Source organism: Engraulis encrasicolus, chromosome 2 (genome assembly GCF_034702125.1).
Source record: "Engraulis encrasicolus isolate BLACKSEA-1 chromosome 2, IST_EnEncr_1.0, whole genome shotgun sequence".
Classification (NCBI taxonomy): domain Eukaryota; kingdom Metazoa; phylum Chordata; class Actinopteri; order Clupeiformes; family Engraulidae; genus Engraulis; species Engraulis encrasicolus.
The window spans coordinates 45,495,290-45,508,396 of NC_085858.1; the positions used below are offsets into that span (position 1 = coordinate 45,495,290).

At 42.5% G+C, this 13,107-nt stretch overlaps 1 protein-coding gene across 9 annotated transcripts in view; it reads left to right on the forward strand.

Annotated features, from left to right (window-relative positions):
• Nucleotides 1-13,107, forward strand: part of mybpc2a (myosin binding protein Ca) — a 116,236-nt gene that overhangs the window by 82,778 nt on the left and 20,351 nt on the right. For all 9 annotated transcript variants that reach the window (XM_063189369.1, XM_063189377.1, XM_063189398.1 and 6 more), the window contains 7 exons: nt 2,496-2,655; nt 3,642-3,746; nt 4,922-5,110; nt 7,021-7,155; nt 9,646-9,813; nt 11,765-11,853; nt 12,418-12,613. In XM_063189369.1, coding sequence (XP_063045439.1) covers nt 2,496-2,655; nt 3,642-3,746; nt 4,922-5,110; nt 7,021-7,155; nt 9,646-9,813; nt 11,765-11,853; nt 12,418-12,613 — 1,042 coding nt within the window. The remainder of the gene's footprint in view (nt 1-2,495; nt 2,656-3,641; nt 3,747-4,921; nt 5,111-7,020; nt 7,156-9,645; nt 9,814-11,764; nt 11,854-12,417; nt 12,614-13,107) is intronic.

The window sequence follows — 13,107 nt, forward strand, 5'->3', positions numbered from 1 at the left end:
TTGTTGTCTTTTATTATTTCATGACTGGCCTTTTAAGTCAGTCTTTGTCCTGCACCTTTTCCTGGGATGTGCACAATCCTCTCCTGCAAACACATGACGCCACACACCTTCAATTCAATGCGTTTGATCAAAAAAGACTGAAGGAAAAAAAATCCTTGGTCCAGGCACTTCAGTTGGTTAATGTGGTAAAAAAACAAACTTTATTTACAAATAAAGTTTTTTTTTTTTACCACATTAACCAACTGAAGTGCCTGGACCAAGGATTTTTTTCCCTTCAGTCTTTTTTGAACATTGAACCCCTTCCAAGAGCACCAGTTGGTTTTGAGGGACACTAGTAGCACTCTACCAACTCTTCTGCTCAATGCATTTGATGCTGGATGTTGCTTTGTGCAACATTGACCCTGGTGCCTGGAGCTCCATTCAGGCTCATGAGATTTGAGATATATTTAATGTTGGCATGTTAGAGCTAAATTAACATATTGTAATGTAAGATGAGTATCTTAGTGTTTAAATGCAACTTATCTCATGTTTTTATGTATTTCAGAGGCTGAGATATTTAGGTTTTTATAAGCAGAAAGTATTATTTCCCAAAAATGGCTTAGGCATTTAGCACCCATTTCTGCAGGTGCCTCATGCATCAATGCATTTAATGCAATGCTCAACTGTTTTCTGTGGAAACCAGTTGTCATTTATACCTGATAGGCCTCAAAATGTAACTTGCTGGACGCAATTGCAAAAAAGGGCAGTGGTCAGTGGTCAGTGATGAGGGACCTTTGGTCGATTTAGTTCACCATCAGTTAACTAAATAACAGATAACAGCAATCCAATAAATGATGTGTTAAGTGCATTGACAGAATTGTGAACAGAAGTAGTATGGGTTGAAACATTATGTAAATGGAAGGACACTTGGGTGTTTTTGTCCCTAATGTGCATCATTACATTGACACATACTGGACATTTAAGAATGAAATGGCATTGTGACATTTAATTTTCCTTTTTGTCCATGGCACACTTTTATAACCTTAATTCAAGCCCATTCCCTAACAAGACAGAGGGATTCAACAGATGGTTTATTAGTACTCTGAGCATCTGTGAAAATTGGTCTCTGGGACCCTCTAGCAGTGTTTCCCAAACTTTTATAAAATTGTGTACCCCCTCCCTTGTGCTCTCTACACTACATCTTCCTCTGTTCCAATATGATGGTCCACACATTTTATTTAATTTGTAGTTTATTTAGCAGGGACAATGCAGTGCACATTATTACAAACATGACATGGCAAGGCCATGACACAACTTGCAGATGTGAATACATAAAAGGTTTGTAGCTAGATAGCTAATTTGCAAACTCTTAACCTCTTTATAATTGCATTTTTTCTTGTACCCCCTACCATGTTCTCACATACCCCTAGTCGCACTCCCACACTTGTTTGAGAATCACTGCTTTATAGTCCCATCAAAAATAAAGACAGAGCATTTGCTTCTCCATTCATTTAAAATAGCTCACTGGGGCCTTGTCCTTGTTAGTCCAGTACTGTACTGTACATAGCGTAGGGCTTAGAAAGGATCCAGGAGTGAGGAACCCTTTTCATTTGAAAGGCCGCTTCAAATGTTATAAAGATCTCGAAGGGCCGTACTATGAACACAAACTAGGATATCCCCCTGCACTTGCTGCATAACATTAAAATGATATCGTGGGCCATAAAGGTCCCCCGGGCAAGATGTATTGATATATTAACCAGAAGGAGCACTACCACATGTTTCCTTTCTCAATCATGTAGCCTAGCAGCTCAACTCTGGCTAAAAATGTGTGCATAAAGAATATAAGTAATGATGATTGTGATTGTATTTCAATTGTGCCACAATGGTGTTGGTGGGGTGAAAACAAAGCAAAAATGGTTATTAGTTCTCCCTGAGGGATAGAATGCTTGTGACTTCAGTAGAGTGTCTTATGCACAAATTCTGTTCATAAAGAGACATGGTGGTACCACTCTTTCGCCAGGGGTGCAAATCAGTGTAGGATCGCCACTGACTATGTTTCTTCCATCTCTCGTTCTGCTCATTCTATGATAGACTGTCCTTTTTAAATCATGTACAGTAGGATCTGTCCTGTACGATTTTAGGCCCAAGAACCTGAAGCTTTAATATTAAATGAAATAATCAATTTCATTACTTCTCTGTCTGTATGGCCATTCAGCCAAAAGTACAAATTGAAATGTAATGTGGAGTTTAAGCACTACATTTGACTAAAGTCTGGCTGATAATGTATGCAGGGCTGTAAGTTAACACCAGCCAACAGGTCAAATGCTGGTGACATTTCAGGTTGATTGGTAGAAAAGACCAACTTACTAGCCACTTTGACCCATTAGTGAGTGTGTGTTTGACTAGTAAGGTTAACATCTTTGGCTGGTGGTGAAAAAGGTTAATTCAGGACCCTGAATGTATGTATAGTATAAACCAGCATGCTGCTTGTGCTTGTGTCCCTGGGGCTGGTTCAGGAGATCACGGCGGCGGAGGGCCGCGTGCGCGTGGAGACCAGGAAGACCCTGAGCAGCTTCGTCATTGAGGGGGCGGAGAGGTCAGACGAGGGGGTGTACAACATCACCGTCACCAACCCGGCCGGAGAGGACAACGCCGAGCTCACTGTTAAGATCGTCGGTGAGCAACTCATTCTTACCCTGACATTCTTACTCTACTTCTTCTCATTCTCCCTCTTGCTGCATCTCAAATGGCGCACTTGTGCACTGCGGGCACTATGTTTCAGTAACTAACTAATAGGCCATTGGCACTGAAACATGAACACTGTAGTGCACAAGTGCACCATTTGAGATCCAGCATCTGTCTCTCTGTCTCTGTGTCTCCCTCTCTCTTTCTTGTAGGTAACTCATACAACCACTGACTGGCTTTCCCCATTCTGTCTCCATTTCTGTCTTTCCTTTTATGAGTCCGTCTATTTTTCTTTCCCACGTTCTCTCAAACTCTTTCAATCACTCTTCCTGCCCTCTGACTGCCTTCACCATCCTCTCTCCCCCTCCTCTCTCTCTATCCATGCACTGGTCTAGCCAACTATCTCTTTGTTCTCAAAGTCTCTTGTGGTTTTTTGTCTCCTCTCTCCCTCTTTGTTCCTATCAATGATGAATGTTCTTTAGCAGCCTTTCTTTAATCTCCATCCATCTCATTAAAACGTCTTGGCACTTCTTCTTCTAATCTACAGTACACTACACGCTCTCTTTCCATCATCTTTACATGCTTACATCACTCTCCTGTGTTCTCGCTATGGTCTCGCTGCACTTCACTTCACTCTTTTCACCCTCCACTACTAAGAAGCGTATTTAATCTCTTCAATTATATGGTTGTTGTTGGTTTTGAAAATGTGATGTGGTGTTTTTTTCTATCTGTATTGGCCATGATATAGCCATAGATACTGAAATGGCAATAAATGTAATCAATCAATCAATCAATCAATCAATCAATCAATCAATCAATCAATCAATCAATCAATCAATCAATCAATCAATCAATCAATCAATCAATCAATCAATCAATCAATCAATCAACCAATCAATCAACCAATCAATCAATCACTCTCCACTACTCTCTTTCTACATCATCCTTTCTTCCGTTGGTATTTTTTTGATCCACAGATGTTCCCGATCCCCCTGAGCATGTCAAGTGCATCGGTGTTGGGGAAGACACAGCGACCATCACTTGGGAGGTCCCCAAATTTGATGGCGGAGTGCCCATTAAAGGTCAGGTCATGCATGTGCTACAAGCACAATGCTGAGAGACGAGAGGGCATGTACTCTACTGTAGTGTCAAAGTATGATCTGTAGATGACTTAGGATCCATGCACAGAAGCACAATGCTGAGAGACGAGTGGGCATGTACTCTACTGTAGTGTCAAATTATGGTCTGTAGATGACTTAGGATCCATGCACAGAAGCACAATGCTGAGAGACGAGTGGGCATGTACTCTACTATAGTGTCAAAGTATGGTCTGTAGATGACTTGGGATCCATGCACAGAAGCACAATGCTGAGAGACGAGTGGGCATGTACTCTACTGTAGTGTCAAAGTATGGTCTGTAGATGACTTGGGATCCATGCACAGAAGCACAATGCTGAGAGTGGGCACGTACTCAACTGTAGTGTCAACGTACGGTATGGTCTGTAGATGGCTTGGGATCCATGCACTACAAGCACAATGCTGAGAGTGGGCACGTACTCTACTTTAGTGTCAACGTACGGTATGGTCTGTAGATGGCTTGGTATCCATGCACTACAAGCACAATGCTGAGAGTGGGCACGCACATACTCTACTGTAGTGTCAAAGTATGACCTGTAGATGACTTGTGATTCATGCACTAGTTCAAGCACAATGCTGAGAGTGGGCATGTACTCAACTGTAGGGTCAAAGTATGGTCTGTAGATGACTTGGGATCCATGCTCTACAAGCATCAACTACAAGTTGATGACCCAGTGACACCAGAGGTGGAAAGAGTACAGTAAATTTGTACTCAAGTAAAAGTATCTTTACTTTGCCTAAATCCTACTTGAGTAAAAGTAAAAGTACCTATCTATAAATCTACTCAAGTAAAAGTAAAAAGTACTTCACTTAAAAATGTAATTTGAGTTAAAGTACTTAGTTACTTTTAATTAGCTTTCCTCTTGACAATTTAATGTTTCTTTTTTTGAATATCGTCCTCCATAACCTCTATATATTGCTTGGCACCAGCTTTTTGCGTGTGGTAACTGTCCTGGTCGGTCGAAAACTGATTTTGTTTTTTCGGAGGGATTTCAGGCGATGTAGGCTTGTGGACCTAGTTTTCCAGAGGGAAGTAATCCTCACTTTGAGATAATCATTTGTATCATGGAAGTGATAGTGTTTTTGACTTCACATCCTCTGTTCATGACGTCACTTCCAGGTTACCTGATGGAGAGGAAGAAGAAGGGCTCTCAGAGGTGGACCAAATTGAACTTTGACATCCACGAGGCTACCACGTACGAGGCCAAGAAGATGATTGAGGGCACTTGCTACGAGATGAGAGTTTTTGCCGTCAATGGCATTGGTGTCTCGCAGCCTAGCGCTACCTCCAAGCCTTTCATGCCGATTGGTAGGTGTTGGTTACCATTTCACACTTTCAGTTTCTGTCCTTTGGCTGCATACTGTTAAAGGTGCACTGTCTAGAATGTGGCCAGACTGGGTACTGCAACTATGCTGCTCATTGAAACTGTGCTGCCTATTGCCAAATTTGATCTTTCCATGAATATTTACTAAGTAATAAACCAATATAGCTAGTATGACCAAAGTACAGTAAATTTTGCCGCTAAAAATGTCTATTTCTGGAAATTAAAAATGGCGAACCAGGGAGAATATCCCCCTTTTCATGTATGAAAAGTGCAATTTTCCCACTCATAATGAATACTTAGAATTTGGTGGTGGTGGTAAGTATTCATGAAAAAGGCAACATTTGTGAATGGGCAGCATGAATTCTGGAAATAAACGACAAAAAATATTACACGGCGCACATTTAAAAAAAGTCAGCACGCTATGACAGCTATGGCAAACTGCACTAATATGCTCTATATCAGGGGTGTCAAACTCAAATTGACCGAGGGCCAAAATCTAAATCTGGAACAAAGTCGCGGGCCGAACTCGGCAATTATTTTTAAAAATGGAAAAAAATTGTGCATGCATGCACCTCATACTCATAGTTCAATTTCACAGACACTCTTTCCTATCATATACTGTATGTCAGTTCAAATGTGTCTGCACTCTGCACATCTTGTGACACAGCAAATTTCATGTTCAAGTTGTGTTACGCTAAACATTAATGGTGTGTATTGGCCAACTGTAATACACATTTGAAATGATCTCGCGGGCCAAATAAAATGGCTCCGCGGGCCAAATTTGGCCCCCGGGCCTGAGTTTGACATCCCTGCTCTATATCAGTGTTTCCCAACCAGGGGTACGTGTACCACTAGGGGTACGCGAGCACACCTCAGGGGGTACGCGGAAAAATGTAATAATAGCAAATATATTGAGTGTAGTCACATTGGGAAAGAGGAACAGCGCATGTGTGAGGGCGAGGGGGTACTCATCATATGACAAAATGGCTTAGGGGGTACGCAGGACAAAAAAGGTTGGGAAACACTGCTCTATATCATAGGCAGCATTGCCCAGGACCACCCAGGTTGGAATCCGACCTGGATCATTTCTCAACCCTAGTCTGCCTCTCTCCCCCAACCATTTCCTATCTTCTCTCTGTCCTGACCAGTAAAATAGGCATAAAACGCCCCCAAAATGATTTTTTTTAAAGCAATATGCTGACTCATCTTAACCCAGTCAGTGCATCTCATTACTGTACTTTCACTGATTTGTGTCAAAGCATGCGGTCGGGATTATGAAACACAAGCTTGACGCTTTTATGCCAAACTGGCTGAACTTGATTGAAGCAACGCAATGACTTAAGAGGGTTAAGTATCAATTTTCAACTTTGTATCCTTCTCACTCCCGCACACATCATTTTTTATGGCCTGCAAATTGTGGTCTTCTCTCTCATAGTTCTGGAAAGGTGTATAAAACATCCTAATTTTTTTTCAAACCAGCAGAAGTGCTGTGTAATGGGACTGTTGTAGATTAGATTTTGGCAGTGTGCTCATGGCTTGTCCTTGCCGCTTTTCGTTTTGTTGACCTTTTAAGCACCAACGAACAAACCCACTTGTCTGTTGGTGGATGATTTCAGGGGAGCCAGGGGGACCTTTGTAATATGCTATGATATACTGCATTATGATAAGCCCTTAGTTTTGGAGGGTTTCATTGGTGTGAAGAAGGCATAAACCAAACTTGTGGGTGCACACTAAATTAATTGGACCGAGACCTCCAGAAAGTCCTAGTCTCGATTCACTGGATTTGGCACCAGCAACAACAAACTACCCAAAATGCATTTTTTTTGGTAATTGAAGATAAATATTGATAAGGAACCCTTGTTGCGTTTGTTTGTTTATCTGCCGACCTTTAAAGCACCAACCAGTGAGCCCACTCATCTGACCGTGGATGATGTGACTGACTCCACCTGCACCCTGAAGTGGAGGCAACCAGTGAGGCTGGGAGCCGGAGGCATCGACGGCTACATCATCGAGTGGTGCAAAGAAGGAGGTAAGAGACACAAGACAGCGGCACTGATACAAGCAGCAATAAATACTGCAGCTTCTGGTTGTCTAAAGCAGGCATCCAGTGTTGCCAGATTGGGCGGTTGCCCGCCCAATTGGGCTACTTGGGATGGCTGTCTGCGGATAAAAACGGGAAAAATCTGCCATTTGGCGGTTGATGATGTTTTGTGCCCATAGAAACCAATGCAATCTGGCAGCACTGCAGGCATCACCAACGTGGCGCTTGAGCTTCCCCTCCAGGAGCTTCCGAGGTGTCCACCAAGGATGTTAATAAACAGTGACTACAAGATTTTAGTCACAGTTAATGCTTTTCTGCACTAAACCCAAACATACACACACTGACACACAACTCATACTCACACACACACACACACACACACACACACACACACACACACACACACACACACACACACACACACACACACACACACACACACACACACACACACACACACACACACACACACACACACACACACATACACAGACACACAGACACACAGACGCACACCGCACTTTCTACCTGCACTAAACACACACACACACACATACACACACACGCACACACGCACACAAACACACACAAACACACACACACACACACACATACTGCTGCTGGTGTATTTGATAAACCTATTTTAATTATTTATTTTCTTCAAATGCTACCATTACTATGTCAGAACGCTATAAAGGACTTTTAGAAAAAGCACAACAAAATACCTCCTCTTAATGTATGTTCTCTACAAGTCTTCTGTTGTCCAGTCTTGCACTTTAAATGTCTGTATGAGCACTGTCTATGTCCATACTGTCTTATGTCCATGTATGAGTACTGTCTATGTCTATACTGTCTATGTCCTTACCTAGATTAGTCTATGTCTGCATGGGAGAGCAAGAAACGCAATTTCAAATTCTTTGTATGACCAGTGCATGTAAAGAAATTGACAATAAAACTTGACTTGACTTGACTTTTCTTAATTCAAATATGAGATTATTTCTTTATAGCCTATAAAGAATATTTCCTTATATCTTATAAGCAAATTATAATTAAATCTAGTGTGATTTGGGAATGATATCAAGACATCAGTAGAGGATTTTGAACAAAAGTAGCCCTCGCGTAGCTCTCAGTAGCCCTCGGGTAGCCCTTGGTAGCCCTCTGACCTAGAAAGGTTGGGGACATTTTGTTCAATTGCATTCTATAAGGAGGCTCACCTTTTCTCGCTGCAGCATTGCCAAAAATATTCCCGTATTCATTAGATTGCAGCAGAGAATCAACTCTAAACGTTAATTATATGAACATGACAGTGTCTCCTTTTTACAAAAATAGTCTTAATTAAACGCTCATGTTTGCTTTCAGCATCTCTCATGTAGTGTCATTATACTGTGTGTTCTAATTGGGACCAAGTTATTGTGGACTGCTTCCGAAATTTCATGACACATTTTGTTGACACTGCCAGTAACACTGTCTCAGTGCACCCCAATATTCAGTCCACTGACTGACACAAAGCAACTAATTAGTCAAATTAAGTTAGGTTTTTGGCCACAAAATAATTTTAAAAAGTTACATTCCTGTTGTCTGTCATGTCTATAACATGCTGAGATACAGCCTAGACACTGACTCACTGCCACAACAGTAGAAAGAGACACATCCCATATTGTATGTGTGCGCGAGGCTCCACACTAAACTGGAGATTGTACAAAAGTAGACTTGTTAGGAAGTAAAAAGCAAAACATCTACAGAATAATATGAACTACTATTACCTCTGCATTAAAGATAGGATGTTTTATCAATGATCTGTCTGTACGCTTTCATAATAATAACAGTTTTACTCTGTGAAGTAAATTAGCAGCTAAGTTCAAATGGCATGTTAGCGAATACTATTTGGTAAAATAGTGTAGTCTACTGAAAGTAGACTAGTAGTGTGGACACATCCTTGAAGTGGGAGGCGGGCCACTCCCTGCCTTCATCTCCTGCCTCTACCCCTCTGTGGTGGTTCTACTCTCTTCTACTCAGGGCTCTAAATTAACTTAACAAAATGGCCAGTATTTGTTAATCTTACTAGCCAAACACACTCACTAATGGGTCAAAGTGGCTAGTAAGTTGTTCTTTTCTGCCTGCCAAATTGAAATGTCACCAGTATTTGGCCGGTTGGCTGGTGTTAATTTAGAGCCCTGCCTCTACTTTTACCATATAAGGTGGTGGTGGCTCAGGTGGTAGAGGAGCCGTTCGGCAACTAGAAAGTTGCAGGTTCGAGCCCTGCTCCGCCTGACCCCATTGATGTGTCCTTGAGCAAGATACTTAACCCTAAGTTACTCCTGGTGGCAAGGTGGCACACTGCGTGGCAACCACTGCCATTGGTGTGTGTGAATGTGAGTGTGAATGGATGAATGTGAGGCATGCAATGTAAAGCACTTTGAGTGCTCGAAGGAGTGGAAAGGCGCTATATAAATGCAGTATATTTTATTCTCTCCGCAGACACTGAGTGGCATCAGGCCAATGACACGCCAGTGGAGAAGAGCAGCTACAAAGTCCGGAACCTTCCTACGGGTGAGAAGCTGCTGTTCCGGGTGTTTGCGGTGAACATCGCCGGACGCAGTCCCCCAGCTGTGATGAAGCAGGCCGTGACCATTCGGGAGATCATGGGTGAGCACACGCTGTAGCCCCTTAATGCGCGCCGTACCTCCAGTGGCACGCTCTAATAGTCATTGAAATGTAACTACCACAGCACTACAATACTATGACACAAAACAGATCCTTTAGTAATGCACCACGACTTGGTCATCATTACCATACTGGTAACAACAAATGTATAAAGCCGCGTCTTAAGGGGTTAATGAGTAGTCTACAGTACACGACACACACAGACGAAACGCACATATGGTGCACGCACTTGCAATCACACAAGATTACACACTTACACATTGCACATACAGTAGATGCACACATACTGTACGCACACACACACACACTAGATATACTGTACTGTACAAAGACGCATACACACACACACACACACACACACATAGACGCACACATAGACACACACATACTGTACACACACACACACACACACACACACACACACACACACACACACACACACACACACAGACGCACACATAGACACACACATGCTGTACACACGCACAAGCACGCACACACACACACACACACACACACACACACACACACACACACACACACACACACACACACACACACACACACACACACACACACACACACACACACACACACACACACACACACACACGCTATCCTTGTGGGCTATGTCAAATATTCCCTCAAACAAAGGCTGAATATTTTTGCATGCCTAATGAAACATAACAAGTAAGAGAATTAAGAATATACTTACTCTAATGACCCTTAACTGCAGCTTGTACATTCCTCAGCCCTCCAAATAGCCTCTGTCAGACTAATTGCTCTCTGTCTGGTCATTTTGTTTGAGGATATACAGTGCCGTGCGTATGTTTTTGCAAAGATGCAGGTTTTATGGCATTATTCTCTCAACAAATGAAATCATCACTGAGAAACTGTATTTCATGTTTGCTTGGGTCATCCTTTTTTAATGTTTACATGTTTTTAATGTTTACATTTGTGTGGTAATCTGAAAATGATAAGTGTGCCAATAGTACAATAAAGTAAAAAATCAGTAAGGGGGCAAACATATATGCACAGCACTGTATATATGTGACTGTAGCTTCACTTTCCATCTCTGCCCAAACTATAATAATGTTAGTGCTTGTTCTAATTCAATCATTTCATATCTACACGTTGGTTCAGTAAATGCTTATTTGCAGATGAGAACATTCTCTCACAATTCTGGCAACGGTCGCAGGCATTTTGGCACTTTAAAATCTTTGTTGCACTTTAAGTGGGATGAAAGAGTAGGGAGTCAAGCACTGGTGTCACTTTAACCTCTAATGCACTTTACTTGGACATCTGCTGCTACTACTACTACTGAGTGATGTACTGCAAACACAATTTTGTAGTGATGCACCGATACCGATACTGGTATCGGTATCGGCACCCGATACTGCTCATTATACTCGTACTCGTACTCGTCAAGCACTTGCCGATACCAGGAACGATACTGCTATTACACAAAACAATGCAAAATCTTGTCACGTATCGGTGCATCCCTATAATTTTGTTGGCCTTTATTGACAATGACAAACTCTTGAATCTTAAAGGGGTATGCCACTATTTTGGGGCTTAATACAGTTAAAAGCGTTGGCCGGGGTTTATATAGGTGGTAAAGTGTCTTATTTTTCATGTGAAGCGTTGTCTTGTTTTAAGACAAGTTAAAAGAGGGAGTATGTCGCTAAGCTAGTGAAAGTCAATGCATCCATGTAGCATTGCTACATGCTACACGGATCCATTGACTTTCACTAGCTTAGCGACATGCTCCCTCTTTTAACTTGTCTTAAAATAAGACAACGGCTTACATGAAAAATAAGACAGTTTACCACCTATATAAACCCAGGCCAACGATTTTAACTGCATTAAGCCCCAAAATAGTGGCATAACCCTTTAATCTTGACTGGAATCTTCCCCTCCTCACCTCCTGCAGAGCACCCCAAGATCCGGCTCCCCCGGCAGCTCCGCACCAAGTTCGTCCGGAGGGTGGGCGAGAGCGTCAACCTTGTCATTCCCTTCCAGGTCAGGCGCCGCGGGCGGGCAAATGGCTCCTGACATCTCACATGCTTCCATGCTTGTGTTCTGTTAAAGACCTACTGTAGACTTAGCCGGCGGCATGGAAATTTGATTGCACAGCAGCTGCCGGCCCGTCAAAAAGATATGCATGTTTTAAATTCGTGTCAGATGTTTTTTTTTAGTTTTACAAGTGATGTACATGCTTTACCAATCATGTGTTTTGGCTTTGGCTTTGATATTGATTGCACTGCTATTATGTAGCAAAGGGGCAATTAGACTTGAATGATGGATTGATTTATTGAGTGATTTTTTTCTGATCTCTGACATCCAGACAGACAGTGTTGACATTTTGACCAGCATCTCTCTGTACTCTCCCTCTCCATCTCCCTCTCACATTCTCTTTGTCTCTCCCCCTCTCTTTATCTGTCTCTCTCTCTCTCTCTCTCTCCCTCCCTCACTCTCTCTCTCTCTCTCCCTCCCTCACTCACTCTCTCTCTCTCTCTCTCTCGCTCTCTCGCTCCCCCATCTCCCCCGCCCCCCTCCTCCCTTTGTCTGTCTGTCTGTAAACAGGGCAAACCCCGGCCAAATGTGACTTGGACTAAAGATGGCGAGCCCCTGGACCCCAAGGTGGTCCACGTGCGTACGAGCGAGGCGGACACCATCCTCTTCATCCGCTCCACCGAGAGGAAGGACTCTGGGAAGTACACCCTGAGCGTGCAGATAGAGAACATGGAGGACAAGGCCAGCATGGACATCCAGATCGTGGGTGAGTTATTATGGCACATTATATTATTACATACAGAAAGACCAAAAGGGTTGGCGTCTGCACCTTAACTTTGAACCGTGTGTTGCTTGGTGCGACTGCTCACCAAAAGTAGCGATACTATGACAGTCAAAAGAGATGAGGCGCACACAAGGCTTTCAAGTTCAAAATGTGTATTGTAGCTGAAAAATTACAAAAGAAGGCATCGGAAAAAGCTGGAGCAACAGACGTTTCGGACCTAGTCCATTATCAATGTCTCCAGTGAGTTTTTGACTGACATTATATTCCAATACATTACATTTAGCAGGCGCTTTTGACCAAAGCGACATACAAAGAGGATATTTAAGCAAGTACAGAGTAAGGGGTCAGCAGAGTACAGCAGTATACAAGTAATGTAGAACAGATAAAGAGCAGAAGAGAATAGAGGGGGACCTATGAGATGTAGTGCAGGTTAGTACCCATGATTAGAGTAAGTAAATATTTTTATAGAGCACATT